This window comes from Cupressus sempervirens, chromosome 10 (assembly GCF_028749045.1).
Source record: "Cupressus sempervirens isolate cs-2001-9-10 chromosome 10, ASM2874904v1, whole genome shotgun sequence".
Classification (NCBI taxonomy): Eukaryota; Viridiplantae; Streptophyta; class Pinopsida; order Cupressales; family Cupressaceae; genus Cupressus; species Cupressus sempervirens.
Window position 1 is genome coordinate 99,804,591 of NC_143127.1, and position 17,859 is coordinate 99,822,449.

The 17,859-nt window shown below is 36.9% G+C and overlaps 1 protein-coding gene across 1 annotated transcript; it reads right to left on the reverse strand.

Annotated features, from left to right (window-relative positions):
* Positions 1-1,141: 1,141 nt before the first annotated feature.
* Positions 1,142-3,265, reverse strand: LOC149532772 (uncharacterized). Its single transcript, XM_089802968.1, has 4 exons — positions 3,027-3,265; positions 2,281-2,351; positions 1,619-1,925; positions 1,142-1,503 (listed from the first exon to the last, which is right to left on the reverse strand). The coding sequence occupies exons 1-4, from the start codon at positions 3,132-3,134 to the stop codon at positions 1,279-1,281; spliced, it is 711 nt and encodes a 236-aa protein (XP_089659094.1). The 5' UTR covers positions 3,135-3,265; the 3' UTR covers positions 1,142-1,278.
* Positions 3,266-17,859: the final 14,594 nt, after the last annotated feature.

Here is a 17,859-nt window from a genome sequence, read left to right on the forward strand (position 1 = left end):
GCTCTACAACACCCACTTATATATGAAAAAATGCTACAGCAATGTGAAATCTTTCTGTAAGCTGAGTTTAAAATGTCATGATGTCATGATGCAAATTCAAGTACAAACTGATAAGGTGGCTCCCCTGTAGGAGTTGTTGGCACATTGGGGAAATGCCCCCTGTACGGTTGCTCGTGTTCTGCCGGATTATACCTCCAGCGACCGTACCCCTCCTCATGGTCGCTGTCGAGGTCGTAGCAGCTCTACTCGCCACTCACACGCCTCGCTCTTAGTCTTGCTGCTCTCCTAGCGGCAGTGCTTTTGGTCGGCGCCGCTCTCCTGGAGGCTCTGGTGGTCGGCGCCTCGCCCCAGCGGAGATCTAGATCGGGGTGGTCCCCTATGGCTCCTCATGCTGCTCCTGCTACCGGTTGGCCCTCTGCTCACTCAGACCCCAAGTGGGTGTTCCCTGGCTGAATTTAGCCATTTCTCCTCCCAAACCTGAGGGAGAGAAGAAAGATGATAATGCTGCTGCTGCTGATGGATGGGCTCCCCCTGAGCCATTTGCTCACCCCACCTTTGGGTGGGGATCTGATGATAAGGATCCTCCTCCCTCAGCTGGCAGCCTGAGGCTTTTTGCTTTCTGTGTTTTTTTGCTAAATAGTTGATCTCCGGCCTTAGGCCATGTGTACTCGCGGGGTGATCCTGTTTCCCCCGGCCCCTTTTTTTGTGAATTTGTAACTTTATTGTATTATTTTTAATATAAGGAAGTGACTATTCATCAAAAAAAAATTATGAATGTTTTTGTGTCACTGCAATGCTAAGTATTTGCATTCAGCCCCTTAAGGGTCTCATATAATCTTCTTGTGTTTGGTGAGGGTTTATTTTTATCTGGAATTATCTTGACAGATTTCCTTTACTTAGTGTTTTGCCTTTGTAAAGATGCCTACAAGGTGAGGTGCCATGCCTTACCAAAGCATTACCTGTGAAATGTAAGTTAACGCTTACCAAACAATGCCAGTAGTGATGTGAACGAGGCAGCTTCCTCAAGTAATGTGATTTTTATTTACTTCACCCGTGAAAAAAAAATTCTTATAAAATCAGTAACTTAGAATTAAGTTTTCCTCAGTAAGCTGAACAATGATGGAAGCAATAGCGAGTCATATCATTCAACAAATTTAATATCTCTTCTAATCATAATCTGATGGAGACAATAGTAGGACATAATTTAGTACTCTCATTATATCTCTTCTGGATTATTGCAAAAGAATAAAAAAATTGTGCATTGTTAGCATGCTTCAATTAAACTTTCAAAACCATCTGATCTTGCCAAGAAATGCTTCTCTTTCCTGTCTTGTTAGATGGAACAAATCCATTTGGGATGTCTTTAAATATTGACAGGTTGAGATCGCTAGCTAATCCAGCATTTTCAAATATTGGCTTCCTCATGGAAGTTGCAATATAAGATGGGGTTTCTTCTCTCAGTGGCTCCCAGAATACCTGAAACTCTCTCGCAGCTACGGGCTTCTGCACCGAAACAGATACAAAAACAAAATTAACATAATTATGTTGATATACAAAAATTCTTAACAGAAGAAGATATCAGTCACTGCAATACAGAATTCCCAGAAAAACTTCTTACATTCTCAGGAGGAATGGAATTGAATGTTGTAAACTGTTTGTTCCTTGATGTGTGAAGTGCAACGGGTTCTTCATATAATGCATCTCTGTTCTTTGTAGACGTCTGTTGTTCAGAGGATGTACCTCTGTTTGCGTTTTCATATTTCGTAGTCATATGTTGTAGAGTAAGAGATTGTTTCGGATTCACAGCGTGGTCATATTGGGCCAGCTTTGGAGGTCCCATAGCTTTTGAATCTACCAGAGGTTGCTTCTGAAGAAGTGGTTCACATGATTTTTTGGTCAGAAGCCTATGCCTGCGCCTCAAGAATCTGTGAACAACAGAAAATTAAAAAGCCTTTTAGCTCCTAAAAATAGGCAATTAAGCTTAAGAATTATAGTACCGAGAATTTTAAGAATGTTGAAACTATAAGACTGATGTACCAAAACCATTATACACAAAGAACAAAGAGTGATATTGCCTCAAAGAGAAATAATATCAGAATTTCAAGTAAGATTGCTGACAGAAAAGTTGCAGTACTAAAATAACAAGACACACAAAAAGGTTCTAGCCTCGTATAATTAAACAATATAACTGAAACACCTAAATCCCCAACCTCCCGAAATGAATTCAAGCAGTATTGAAATGAATCAGATAACTAAGAGAAAAGGGAAACGAAATTAAACCTGACTTCTGCCAGAAGTTTATCCTTCTTCAACTTTGCTCTTTGCACGCGCTTTTTAAATGCTCTAGTTTCCTAAAAGAGGGAAAAAAATCACCATATCAGGATCCTCTATGGAAGCGAAAATTATTTTCCCAGATCAAGTCAAGAATATTAAGAACCATAACTAGTTAAACGGACTAGGTAATATCCAGATCTTCGTTTAAAGATAGATTCAATTTCATCACAAATTCCCATAGCAAGAAAATAAAGCCAATCATTCAAAATCACTGTATACATTCCAGCAAGGGCCAAATAAGATATGCAATCCAGAATTTGAAGCTTTTAACTGAGAAAATAGACAAAGAACCATATCTCACAGCCAGCTATATATGGGGGGAAAACTTTAAAACGCTCTCAAGATACAGCAAAATTAATCTAAGATAACCTCTTTAACTTTTTATAGCCAGCGGAAGAAAGTTACAGATATAAACCGTTCAACCAGGAAAAGAACGCACAAAAGAAAAAGAAGCCTCAAAATACACTCAAGGGTCGTCAACAACATTCGATCATTGAGCGGTCAAATAGAAAACCAGAGAGCCAAGACATTCTTGATTCGTGAATAAAATTATGGGTCTCAAACGCTGGCACAAAAGATCAAGGTCGTCAAACCCTCGTCCGCCAGATAAAAACAGTGCCTTACCATATTGCAAGACTGAACCCCAAAAATGGCTTCAAACCCTAGACAAAAACAAAGGTTTCCGTACTTACCCTCTGCAAATCGTTGTAGTCAAGCTGAAGGCTCGCATGCTTGGCGACCAATCTTCTCAGATCCTCATCTGCCGCAAGGTCACCGCCTGCTCCTCCCTTCCTGGACATACTTCCAGAGCAGATTGAAAGAGAGCTCAGATCAGATCAAGGGGATTTGCAGGTAAAGCAAAGAAGATGAATAGGAGGCCTGAGAACAGAGGAGAAAAAGGGGATTTCTTCACAGATAAGGCGGGTAGCGTGGGGGAAATTGGAGACCGACACTAGATGTAAAGAGGCCGGAGATTGCGATCAGGGTAAGATTAACCCTTAACCTAAGGAAGTCGTACAACAGAGTGGTTTAGGGAAAGGCGGGCGAAGGCACGAGGAAATGAAAGGAGGGTTTGAGGCTATTCATCAATTTCATTGCAGTGGATTGGGGATGACTCTGACCGCACGGAAATGCGATAAACCAGAACACCAAACGGCAATGGGGCCTGCCCCGCCCCACCACCATCACCGCCAACAACAAATAGTCGTATGGGCATGCCGTGAATATCTCTCTGCTCTGACCACACAATTTACAAATCACAAATGCTGCTTCTTCCCCAAAAGAATCTCGTGGTGCGTGTCTGCATCTGCTTCTGTTGATTGATCCGTCCATTTCTAGGTAGAGCCAAATGAATGGAAGACCGGGTTTATATAATTCAGACAGCTACACCCACCGAAACAAGGGATGGGTGAGTCACTAAATGGCCGGAGAAAATTCCATTCCACCGGCCAATGAAGAGGGCCGGCGATTCCAGAAGCCACTTATTGTTTGCTTCCCAAGAAAAATCATATCCCAGTGGGGAAGAAAAGGTCAGCAAACAGTGTGGGTGTACTAGAATTCCCATGGGACTTTACTGGAATTGAACAGCGCCCCCGTGCCCATCGGGTTTTCCAGTATTCAAATCCAATCTCATTAGATTGGGGATTACTTTTAGCAACAATTTCTTAGAAAGGCGAACGAGTCAGAGTTTTATCAGCTAGAGAATACATTTGCAGATGGTCAAATCCTTGATTTGCGTTAACTATGGATGAAAAGCAGATTGGCCGCCACAATTCCACTTCAGCAGGAAAATGTAGTTTGAATGTCGGCAGGTTGAGATGGGATGCGAATGATGTCATCTTATAGTTTGATTATACGGATTCCGGAGTGCCCATAACGATTTGAAACAGCCGTAGATTGTAAGGGAGCCTTTTATTTAGGCAACGTCTATACAGCCACGAAAATGCACTTCCTTACGAAGGAGAGGACTTAAATTTTTTTTTGAAAAAGCGATGTAAAGGAAGTGCATTTTCGTGTAAATTAAGTTTTAAAAATTTAGTCTTTACCCATCCTCGAATTTCCTCACAACTTCTTTTTGTAAGTTTATTACTAGCACTTGCACCTAAAGAAGGTGGAAAGGGATGCGCTCATACTTATTATTATTAGTCTCTGTCTATGCTATAGGCACGGAACTAATAGAGAGATACAATTAGTTTTTTAAACTAAAACAAAAAAACTTTAAAGTTCATAAATTCTTTTATTTTTAAATTGATTTTTAAGCACTAGTTTTTATTTTTTGATTGACTAATACTAATTTAGCTAGGAGTAAAATTATTTTTCTAATACAAAAATTAGAGAATTAAATCTTTAGAATGTTCCACATTCCACAGCATCTAATGACTTACACATGACATCCGTTGAGTGTAGGATAAAGAGAATGGATAAAGATTGCCCAATCTCATTCTATTTCACTCTATAAGTTAATGTTACAGGTTTTACCCTTTGCACTCTAGCTCTAGTCACGTGCAATAGAAGTGAGTGTTCCCTCTGATACCAAACAGTGGGTTGTTATGAACAAAAGATGTTACCATTCTGTCATTACAATAATGTTTGTAGTTGAATGCGAGTAGATAAGTTATAGCTCTTGCCAAGTGCAAAATTACTTCTTTGTGTCATTAGAATTTTAACATCAATGCCTTTACAAAAAAAGTTACAACAAGCTCTAAATTGGAAAAATCAAAAGGGAAAAAGGATTTTAGAACAAAATGGAATTCTTTAACTTGAAGAGTTTTGAGACTAGAAAGCATCTTCATAGCCTTCAAGAAATGTTGTTCAATTTCACTAAAAAAATCACGCATACATGTTACAAGGCAACACATTTTTTGCATTATTGGTTTTTTCATGAGAAGTCTTGAGATAATAAATAAAATTTCTACAATATTAGTTTGAATTCAATTATAAAGTTGTCATAAATGTCTTGTAATGTGTTGTGAACAAATGGATCATTGAGATCTTGTGCAAGGTTAAACAATACCAACCAAAACCCTAACAAAAGCATAAGCATGTTATAACTAAATTCTACATGTAGAAAAGATATCCACAATTTAAATTGCTTATTCTTTGTGTCTTGGAGTTTGCAGTACAATAAATTTTATTTTATTTTTAGCATGTTTGCAATGTAAGAAATCATAAACCAATTGTTTATCCTAAAAGAAAGAATTATATGATTAAAAAACTAAAGAAATTGAAAATTACCAAACAAAAATAAATTTTTTACAAATATTTAAAATCAAATAATTCTTTATTTAAAAAAAAACTACAATCAATTGTCATCTTGATACACCATTAAATATTTAATCAACATCTTCACACCCAAAAATGATATAAGATATTTTAAATTTTAAATACATAAACAATAAACATAATTGATGTACAATAACTACCATTTTAAAATTCTTTGTAATATTATTTAGTTTTTAGTTTTCAAAATTCTTTGTTACATTATTTAGTTTTAATTACTTTTAATTCTTTTAAAAGAATCAAAATTAACTTTAAGGACAAAATGAATCAAATTTTTATGAGTTAGTACATTTTATTATTATTAATTTGACTAATGGTAAGGTAAAGTGTGGTGTGACATATCTTTTATAATAATTATATTAATTGCACAATTAACAAAAAAAATTAGAATTTTAAATTTTCATTATTTTTTATTTTAAAAATTAAATTTCTCTATTACTATTTAGTAAGACCTATTAAAATTTCAATTATATACTATTCTTGCTTTTCAAAAAATAAAATAAAAATATTCAAACTTTATAAAGAATTTAAATCTTCAAATTCTTGAAATGATAATGTAAATGTAGCATCACATCATCTTTTATGATATTTTCAATCATATTAATTGTACAATTAATGCTAAAAGTTAGAACTTTAAATATTTATTGATTTTTAAGTTTTAAAAATTAGTGAGAGTCAATAAAATTTTAATTAAATAGTTTTTTTTTCATTTAAAAAATAATAAACATGTTCAAACTTTATAAAAAACTTAGAACCTAAAAAAATACTTGAATCTTTTTGGTTAAACTAATATATTTTATAATTTTTAATTGTCCAGCGCCATTTTTATTTTTAGTCAATGAGTATTCCCTTTCCAAAAATAATTTCTTGAATGGCAACAATGCAAATTTTCGTGATAGTATTTGTGGTGACCATGTGGATTGTTGAAAATTAAAACATTAGAAATAGAGAAATTATTTTTCAAACTCAAAAATAACTTAAAAAGAAACCTCTAGCTTCATTTTGGAAGATTCTTCTCATAGTTTTTAAATATGGATGTATTATTTTCAGTTGGCTTCATTGGTTTGGTGAATGTTGCTTTGTTTCTTGACTTTCTAATTCTGTCATTGTTTTCTCTTTACACAGATTTTGCTTTGTTACAAGGGACGAAGAAGTTTTACAATTGTCCATGTCTATATTTTCCTGTTGCTATTGATATTAGTGATCAGTGGAGAGAGATGCATGGCAACAACAATTGGGATGGTCACATTGGTACACCAAAGTAAAAATCAATGGCCTCTATAGATGCTAAATTCAGTGTCATAGACCGAGAGCTAAGTGAAACTTTCCAGAAGTGACGCTAATTTCTTGTCTATTTTTTAATTATGTCATTTTCAATATAATTATCTTTTCTAAAGACCACACCTAGATTTTTTGAAGCCCACATTCAAAATCATATATAATATATTTAATTAACTAGCACTTGTACCTATGAGAGGTTCAAGGGATAAGCCGATAGCGTAAATTTAGACAACTATCATTGTATGAAATTGCACAGAATAGTAACGGGTTTAACAAATAATTCCTTATGATAAATAAATCTATTTGTCAAGAAAATAATGATTTTTAGTGTGGTCCAATAGTGCATAACAATAATGGTTTTTTAGAAGCAAAGGAGTAGTATACAACAGAATGGAAAAAAATTATTTGAAGCATGCACAATGGTTGATACATATGTTTACCAAGAAATGTATGTGTAGACCTAAATAGTAATTATAATAAAATTGTAAAGTGTCATTTACAACATGCATGCTATTTGATAGAAGCAGATTTTTTTAAGTAATAGTAAATGTGCCAAATTTGACAGTACAATGTATTTGTATAGATATTACTTGTAGGTTTTCCCACATTACATTTATATATCGTCTATATGACAAGTCAATTTGAGTTTTGTCGGCTCCTTGCAGCATATAGTGAACCTGTAAAAGAGAAGTAGACAAAAATGTTATCAAACAAATGTAATACTTAGATAAGGTTTTTTTTTTTTTTAAAGGAAAAGTTTATAGAAAAGTGGAAGTGATTACGAAAAAGTACCTTGTCAAAGTGAGAGCAAGGACAATCGAGCTTCTTCTTTCTTTCTAATAATATTATAGGGGTTTTTTTTCATTTTGCAGAAGTGCTCAAATGAGAAGGTAGGTTCAATTCAAAGGCCTTGTATGGATTTGACCCTTGATATGGTTGTAAATGTGAGGCCTTGTCTTTCAGTTTTACCTATATCAATTGTGGCCCATTCTAAAGTTAGGCCTTGTGATTTGTGTATAGTGATAGCCCAAGTAGTGGTTAGTGGTAGTTGGGTACGGTTGCCTTGGGTAATTGGATGGATTGGTATGGTTTTTGGGTTGTTGACATCCCATGGAGGCCCATTGTAGCTATCAAATGTGACAGTAACATATGTTGGCAACTGAGGAGGCTTGGAGGAAGTGGCATCTAATATGTCCTTAACTACACCAAGGGATCCATTGACAAGGCCGCCTTGTATCCATAGGTTTGCGGTAAGCATGACATCTTGGAATTTACATATGAGTACTTCTTGTGAGAGTTGGTCATCTGTATATGTTTCAGCATTATTACGTTGAGTATTTATAGCTACACAGAGTGCAATAGGTACATTTAGTTGTTTGAGTTTTTGTTTATTATGTATAGCAACTTGTTTATTTGTGGCAAACAAATGTATTGCTTGGTTGAATTTCGCTTGCTCATTTGGTAGAAGGTGTGTGTTTGTGCGCGTCATTAGTAATTTCCAGTCATCCTTGATTGGTTCAGCATTGCACATGTTTTGTAGTGCATGACGAAACTTTATTTGTGTTGGGTCACAACTGTCTTGTCTAAATATTGTTTGTAATGTTACAATGATATTAAAATTGAGCCAAAGATTTTGAGATATTGTCTGTCCTACATAAATAGGTTTGTCCATAACAGGAGGTAGTTGTGCAAAATCACCAATTAAAATTATAGATAGTCCCCCAAAAGGAATGTGTTGTTGGTGGGGAAATGCCTCACGTAATCTCGAATCAATTTTAAGTAACAATTTTGGGCCTATGAAACTCATCTCATCAATCAAAATATATTTGATGTTTTTCATTTTTCCTTGGTACATTGTTAATGTTTGTCCTTGTAGTGGTTTCATTTCTCTAATTGGTATCTTGAGGGCTGCATGTATAGTTGTTGCATGTATATTAAATGCAACTATTCCAGTTGGTGCAAGAACAAGAATAGGAGTTAATCCATGTGGGGATGTATTTTGAAGAGACGTGCGTATGCAATTGATTAGATATGACTTTCTCATTCCTTCTGTTCCTTGCAAGAGCATGTAAAAAGTTTCAGTATGATTATTTGCAATGGAATGGTCTAAAATTAGTTGAAGGGCCAATTGTTGTTTAGGTGACAACTCATACTGGTAATTGTACTCATGTTTTGGTGGCTAATTCGCTTGTTGAGATATATTAGTTCTAAGAACAAATTGGTTTGCATCTTCATGCAATTGTGTAGGAACACTGTGACCTTCCCAGTTGTAGTTATTGTCAAAATCACGTTTACCCAACAAGTCAAGTTCATTAAAGTTAAAATTATTGGAATGAGACATATTTGAAATAAGTTCCCACTCATTCGATTGGGGTGGGTCTTGTAGAGATGGCTCATCCTCACTTTCGATATCTTCTCCCAAATCATTTTGAGTTTGTTCTTTGCGATTAATATGCCAAACATTGTATTTTTGCAATGACATGGCCTTCCAAGAGAAATGATTTCTTCTTTTGAAAGACCTATATCTTTTGTGATTGAACGAAAATGTTTGTACAAAAGAAGCTCACTCCAACAAAATCGTTCAAAATTTTCAGAGTCTTCAGGTGGTACCATATAAATTTTTGGGTAGACTTGAACAATTGCTTTATCATCTCTATGACGCCATTTGCACCCTTTACGATTAGCCGAATATGTATATGATCTAGCAGACTCTATGAGTGAAATTTTCTCTAAGTGTGATGGGCGTTGTATGTAGGCTTGTATGTAGGTAGATTGTATCTCATGTCCATCTGCAGTTGGTTTAATGTGATGAAATATTCTTTTTCCAACATTAAGCGATATGAATTGTTGGTTGCAAATGACAAGAGGAAGTTTTTGTAGCATGTGGCATGTTTCTTGTGCACTGATATCGCACTCTAAAACAATTTCGAACATGAATCTTTGGTATGCTTTGACGACATTATCTTGCTCATTAGCATCTAAACATATCCTTGATAACATATTTACACAACTCTCAGATTTCTTCTCTGCTTTAGAAGCGTATTTGGCGATGTATTTGAGAACAAGAAGTTGTGATGTGATTGGTTGACAATCAATGTTTGCCCTCCAAATAGAAAGCATTTATGGATTATGTATGTTAACCCTAGCATCATTGCGTGCAGGCACATATGACTTGCGACCTAAGTCATCACATATCAATTGTGACTCATCACATTCTGTCCAAGGCGCTTTATACTTGCATTCTAGTTTGTGGCCTTTTTTTCATAGGCAAGTCCATTCGGTGCATTTGGTGTGTCGTTGTACACGATTAACCAATTCCTCATAGTCAATGTGTGGATTAGTCACATTTATTGCATGTGTGTTGTGCAAGCATGGATCATCTGTTGGGGCCCTATGTATAACATTTTCAATATGACATTTGCCTCGAGGGTTCCAAGTAGTGACATATTGGTCAAAAAAATCTTTGGCCTTTGTTACTTCATTTGGATTATTCCAATCGAATGTATCCATATTGGGTGCATTTTTTAGCCAAATGAACCCATGAATGTGAGCAGACCCACGACTTTGCCACTCATATCGGTACCAATAATTGATTGCCCCCATTAGTTTCTCGATGACCTCTTCACGAAAGATTGTAAAACATTGATGTAGGTATAGTGCTGTTGAATGGGGGTTCCTAATGACATTTTATATGCGATGTTTTTTGTTTAGTTCGGTAAATGTTATGTCTAGAGATAAGACTGCATGTAGGTCAGGCCATTTGGTGTCAGTTGCGCTTAAAGTGAAGAACAATGTTGGAGTACCTATTTGGGTAATAAGATCTATTAGATTTGTGTGGTTTTTATTCCAGTATGAGTGTGTACCTCGCAAGGTGGATCCAAAATGCATTAGTTCTTCAGCTAATTGACAATTGGGTAGGTTTGTTAAGTGGGACCGAAGATTTTCTATAATGGTTGGTATATTATCATCAATTTTGCGTTTAATAAACACCGATGCTAGATCTTGGCTATGATGGCACATCATAAGGTTAAGTAGGAAGTATGTAAACCGTGGGTGTTGACCGAACCTGTTGTCATGGTAATGCATAAGGTGCAGTGCATATTCATGAAGTTGCACATCTGTTGCTCAAGGTTGCATGGGTTGTGCTATTCCATTTGGGAATAGAGTTGGAAATGCCATGTCAAATAGTCCCTCAGTGGTGTACTCATTAATTGGTGTTGAACTGATGTGGGGCCAATCGCTTTTGGTGTTAGGTTCATGGTCGAGGTCCAATGATTCCTTAATGATTTGCAACTCACATTGTTTGTTTTGTAGATTGACCATAAATGAAGTAGAGTTTTGAGTGTTTTGTTCGTGGTCAATTGGTACACTTTCAAGGTCATTGTTGGTTGAATGTGGGTCTTCATGTTTGCTATGTAACGAGGGAAGCATTTTAGAGATGTCAGTAGTAGTATCTGGCAAGATAGATAATGTGCTCTCATCAATTATCACATCATTGTAATAAGGGTCATATTTGATTTTGTATTGGAGTGCATTGTGGACATGACTTTTATTGACATAACAATCATAAGCCTTCCCATGTGAATTCAAATTACGTACTATTAAAACATCCAATTCATGAAGCCTGTGTGGCAATGTTTTTGCAATGAGTTTTATATCTTGGGGGAAGCTAATTGTATGACCACTATATTTGTATTGTCTACCATGGGCATGTGTTACTTGTAATATTGGATTAACGTTTGCAATGAGCATTTCTTCTACTTGTGTGAGTACTTTAAGAACATTTGGTTGTTCGAGTGGGTCCATATTGTTTGCAAGTGAGAAACGACTAAGACCTTTCTCTACAATGCATCTTCTACAAGCTATGTCTTTGTGTGAGGAGCACACAAGCATACTCGAGTAATTCTCATTACATATATAACACGTGTGTAAGTTGGACAATGCATCTAGCCTAGTTCTAAATGACTTGGTCGTGTCTAAGAAGGAAGATGACATATTGAAATCAATATCGCTTGATGGGAGTGGATGAAGTGGCCTATGTTGTGAATGGTTTGTCTGAGAGGGGGTACACGAAGAAATGGCATGGTTGGTTGGAAGAGTTTCTGTAGACAAACATAGTGGCTGATTTGATGTATGGTTGAGTCGTTGCATGCGCTGGAGTTTTTGACGAGAACTAATTTCTTGTTTATGACGAGCATGATACAAACAAATTCTCTTACATGTATGTAGTTCAATGGGGCTATTGAAGTGTGAAAGGCTTTTAGATGTTTGCACATTTGGAAGTGGAGGTGGTGGGGTTTGTTATGGAAGTTGTGTTGAAATGGGTGGATTGGCTAATTGATTTCGGGTGGTTGTAGAAGGATGGGAGCAAGATTGGAGTGTATGAACAAGTGAGGTGGTGGTGGTAGTTGCACGATGGATCTTACATCGTGCACTAATCTCAGCTCTATGGCTAGCATAATACAACCGACTTCTTTCACGTGATCGAAGATCACCAGGGCTAGTTAAGTTTGTCCATCCATTAGAATCATGTACATTTGAGTCCATTTTCTGTACTCCATAAAAGATAGAATAAATGCAATTAGTAACTTTGATCCTTAATACAATATACAAGTGTAGGAGCATGTATGGTAGCAGCAAAACAGTTGTTAATTTCATTGCGAGGTATAATGTGTTAGAATTAATCATGTGTAGTTAACCATTAAAATGAGAAAACATTCTACTAAAAATCATTAAATTAAGGTTATAGTAGTATTCTATTTGTTTGTAGATTGAATTGGTTTGTAGATAACATGTATAATTGTAAGCCAATAAAAAAGAAAAATCATAAAGTTAAACATAACAAGTATGAATATTAATTATTTCAAAGTGTGTGGACAAAAAACATGAAATAATTTATAAAAAGGACTAACACATATGTATACAAGGTAAGTAGTAGATACATTTGATGCTTTACTATAACCATAAAAAAAGTTTTATTTGTATATTTAGTGTATGTAACAAGTTTTGAAGGGGCCTTGAAACCCTGTACATAGCTAGTACAGAAAGCAGTTAAAAAAAAAGGAGGATGGTAGTAGAAAGAAGTAAAGAGGTACATATATAGGTATGTAAGATTGAGGTGTTAGGCACTATTCATTAGACAAAATGAGGAAATACCTTGTAACAAAAAGTTGATTTCATCAGTGAAACCAAAATTTGTCACATCATCAATAGTTGATTTCAAACGTGTTTCATTGTTGTATGTTTCCATGTGGTTTGATAGAGTAAAATGGTATTGATGGTACTATAGATTTTTTATGACCAACTCAATAGAATTTTCACTATCATGGTTGAATTGTAGCATATATAGTTCCTTTGCAGGCATACCAACAAGTTTAGTTGCAACCTCATCAAATGTTGTTGCCCAAAGACCACCTGTGGGGTCTTCAATCTTTACTTGAAGAACATACCTATAGTTACATTCTGGAAATGTAAGTAGACACTTTGAACAAGACCAATGGCCATCAACATTTTGTTCTACTCTTTTTTTGCATTGTTTATCCCCAATCTCATTGGGACAAGCTGGATAGCAAGTAGTTTTGGTCTTAATATATGTGATGTCCCCTTCTAGCTAGAGACATCACTTTAGCTGGTGATTAGCCTATCAGAGACCCTCGTAGGCTAATAAGATTGGATAGAGGGTCACCTTGGTGTGGAGATCCTCCAAGGACCAAAGCAAAGTACTCTTCTGGGTTGCCAGAGTTTGTTTATGATGAGTTTTCCTTTGAGTTTGGCTTGGTCAGGCTATTTTTAGCAGTTTTGGAGTTATAAAGATAGACCCCTGCTATTTTTAGAAAAGGGGTATGGTCATATGCAGTTCTATCATGTTAGCTCCTAGTCCAAACGACATTCAAAAAAATGTTGAGTAATAATGGAGATATTAATGTTTATTTAGTTAAAATAAACATTATTGGTTTTGAGCCTATATTGTTAAGTTATAATATATAACTTAAGTGAGGGTCATGATATCATAAAAGGGGCCATTGTTTCAATTAATTGTGGGTCCAAGCTTATGGAAAAAAAAAAGTGATTTTCTAAGTTTTAATGTAATAACATTTTTTATGTTATTATTATATCTTTTATCCCACATTGAGCGTGGAGACTCATTCTGGAGTCGAGGAGTCCTTATAAACAAACCTTGTCTTCCTTCAAGAGCAGGTTATGAGAAGTGCTTAAAAACTTTGCCTTGTGAAATTTCTTGAAGTTGTGGCAACAAGGGTTTCTACAAGTTTGAGAAGAATTCAGACTGTGGAGGACGTAGTATCTTCAGAGTTGATGCAATTTGAGGGTGTGAAATATCACTTGAATTTTGCCTGTGAGTTGACTTCATTCTGGAGTCAATATTGTGTTTAGTAAGAAAGAATTGGATGAATCTGTTACAGGTTGGAAGGGGTTATAACAGTAGCTACAGTGTTGTGAACAGTATAGCGCTACAGTGAATTAAAAATCAAAGATTTAATATTGCGGTTTTTGATAGGCGTTGCCCAAGGAGGAAGCAACCAGCAGCGTGGTTGCGTATCGGAGACAAAAATCAGGTTTTTTTTCAACTATTAATGATGATGTTTTTAATGTATGCTTCCAGCAATAAGTACTGTATAAACATTAGGAGTCATCTGAATAAATGAATTTGATTAGCATTATAATCAGATTTGAGTTATAATTTGAGGTAGATTAGTTTTCAATATTTGTATTTTCTTTTCATCAACTCAAAAACCCAAAAACAGCTTAAAACATTCAAAAACAAACCAAAAACAATTATTACACCCAGGGAAACAAACAGTGATCAGCGTAGAGCCTATTTGGGGTTCTTACATTGGTATCAGAGCCAGGTTCCTGCCATTCTAAGGGTTTGGGGAGTCATATGCAGCCACCAAAAATTGGGCCACACAGGTACCATACTCGTAGGAGAGCTCTGATTGAAAGAGAACAGTTACAGGAAACAGGAAATATGGAAGAGAGGCATGATGGTAGTCCACCTAGAAACAGGAGGAATAATGATGATCAGGATACCAGAGAATTCTACCGTGCTATGGTTACAGGGCAGCAGCAGATGGCGCAGGCATTACAGGCACTCACTACTATGGTAGAAAGGATGAACCCACCTGTTAGACAAAATGGGGAGTCAGGGGAACAGGGAGATAACAGGAGTGCTATAGGTAATCAAAGACCACAACAGACCCATTCTAGAATAGCTGATAGGCCTACGCGCCCTACATTTGTTCCGGAGGAGCCAGAAGAAGCTCCGGTAGAGGAGGCGACAGGAGACCCCATATTCGCAGATGCACTCATGGCTGCAAATGATGAATGGGAATTATTAGCTCCGCAGGTTCGGGAGAGGATGACCTTTGAATGCTTTGTAAATCAGAGGAGAGAGCATTACAGGTCACTCAGACAAGATAGGAGGCCTAGAGGTCAAAATAGTGAGCTGAAGAGGGCTACAGGCAAGCTTACTATGCCTACATTTGATGGGAGTGGTAAGATGACAGCTCAAGCTTGGATTCATAAACTTGACACATTTTTGGCACTGAGGCCAATGACAAAGATTGAAGCTATCAAATATGCCACCTTGCATTTGGAGGGAATAGCACATGATTGGTGGTACCATGGTATGGTAACACTTCAGCATAACCAAGTGACATAATACCAGGACTTCGTGGATAGTTTGGTTGAAAGATTTGACAAAAAAGATCCAGAGATTTACTTCCAGGACTTAGCACAGCTGAAACAAACATGCAACTTGGAGTATTTCATTGGTGAATTTCAACAGTTGGCAGTCATGGTGCCAAACATTTCAGAGCATAGATTGATAGTTCTTTTCATTGAGGGCCTATCCAAACCACTGAGAGGTTGGATAAAGGCATTTGATCCTATTTCTTTACAGGAAGCGATGAAAAAGGCAAGAAGTATGGAACATGCAGTCCCAACAAACAAATTTCAGTCCAAAGGAGCATCTTCTAGTAAGGATAACAAACCATTTTATAAAAAACTAGAGAGGACCGATTTTTAAAATGATTCTAAAGATAAAACTCCAGCACCTTTTGACAAGGAAACATTAAACGATTTGAGGAAGAAAAAATTATGTTTCTACTGTAAGGGACCCTATGATGCAAACCATGATTGTCCTCTTAGGCCAAAGGGAAAAGCTAACAGAGTTATGTGGGCATACTATGAGGAATCAGAATCAGATAATTCAGATCAGCAGTCTGATATAGAGGAAATAGATGGTGAAAAAGAGGAAGACAAGGCTGAAAACTTGTCTAAAATGGAGTCCAAGGATGGGGAAGGAGATGGGCAACTTAGGGAAGCTCGTCTCACTAGTATTAAGCAAGAAGGGTCATTCCGGATGAGAGGAGTACTCGCTGGACATCGAGTCATAACCTTGGTTGATACAGGTGCCACTCATAATTTCATTGATGCTAGGATGGTGGAGAAGTGTGACATACAAACAGAGGAGTTTGGGGGAATTAGAGTGAGGGTAGCGGATGGCTATGTCCTCAAATGTGATCGTAGGATCACTGGAATCCCATTGAAAGTTAATAATTATGACTTTAAGGCAGATTTTTATGTTGTACCTATGGGAGATATAGAGACAATTCTTGGGATGAGTTGGTTGCACGATATTGGTGAGTTCACTCTTAACCTCAAGGAGATGGAGATGAGGTTTAAAGTGAATGGGAAGACACATATTCTTAAGGCAATCAGGGACAGTGATCTCAGGATGGTCTCTTTTTGTAGATTGGCTAGATTGATTCGACATGATCAGGTAGAGTGGGCTACAGAGTGCATGTTGATGCCATCACAGGAGGGACATCATAAGATTGAATATCCTCCTGATATTCAGGAGCTTAGAGTTAAACACTCTAAGGTGTTCAGTGACATTCCACCAGGTAGACCACCAGACAGAGGTATTGAGCACATCATTGAGTTAGAGGAGGGGGCTAAGCCCATCATGATTACACCTTACAAGCATCCGAAGAGGTTGAAGGATGAAATTGAGAAAACCATAAAGGAGTTACTTGTTATGGGCCACATTAGACCAAGTAAGTCTCCTTTTGCTTCTTCAGTGGTGTTAGTAAAGAAGAAGGATGGGACATTGAGGATGTGCATTGATTACAGAGTGCTTAATAGGAAGACGATTAAAAATAGATACCCCATTCCCAGGATCGATGAGTTGATAGATGAGCTTCATGGAGCTTGCTTCTTCTCAAAGATAGATTTGAGATCAGGTTATCACCAGATCAGAGTTAGAGAGCAGGATATCGAGAAGATAGCCTTTAGATGTCATTGTGGCCATTTTGAGTTTGTAGTTATGCCATTTGGGCTAACTAATGCACCTGCTACTTTTCAGGCAACAATGAATAGGGTTTTCCATCCTCAGTTGAGGAGATTTGTACTTGTCTTCTTCAATGATATCTTGGTATATAGTAGATCTTGGGAGGAGCACTTGGTTCACCTGGACACGGTGCTGGGTATATTGGACAGAGAATCCTTGTATGAAAAGGAGTCGAAGTGTGATTTGGGCATGACAGAGTTGTTGTACTTGGGTCACATCATCAGTGCAGAGGGCGTGTGCATGGATCCTGAAAAGATTCGTGCCATTGTGGAGTGGCCTTCACCAGTGAACCTTACACAGTTGAGGGGCTTTCTAGGACTATGTGGTTTCTACAGAAGGTTTGTGGATGGATATTCTAGGCATGCGGCACCCTTGACAGATTTGATGAGAAAGGGAGCTTTCTTGTGGACTCTTGAGGCACATGAGTGTTTTGAGAAATTTAAGGGGTTGATGACTTCTTGTCCAGTGTTAGCATTACCAGATTTCAGCAAACCTTTTGAGCTACATTGTGATGCTTCCAGAGAGGGCATTGGAGCGGTGCTTATGCAGGAGAAGCACCCTATTGCTTATGAGAGCAGGAAATTGAGAGGGCC

Bases quoted from the DNA above. Each gene is read 5' to 3' on its own strand.
- LOC149532772 (XM_089802968.1), bottom strand. From the start codon at position 3,134: ATGTCCAGGAAGGGAGGAGCAGGCGGTGACCTTGCGGCAGATGAGGAT. The intron at 2,352-3,026 runs GTAAGTACGGAA...TCCCTCTTTTAG, and splicing joins ACTACAACGATTTGCAGAGG to GAAACTAGAGCATTTAAAAA. The intron at 1,504-1,618 runs GTAAGAAGTTTT...GTTTCGGTGCAG, and splicing joins ATTCCATTCCTCCTGAGAAT to AAGCCCGTAGCTGCGAGAGA.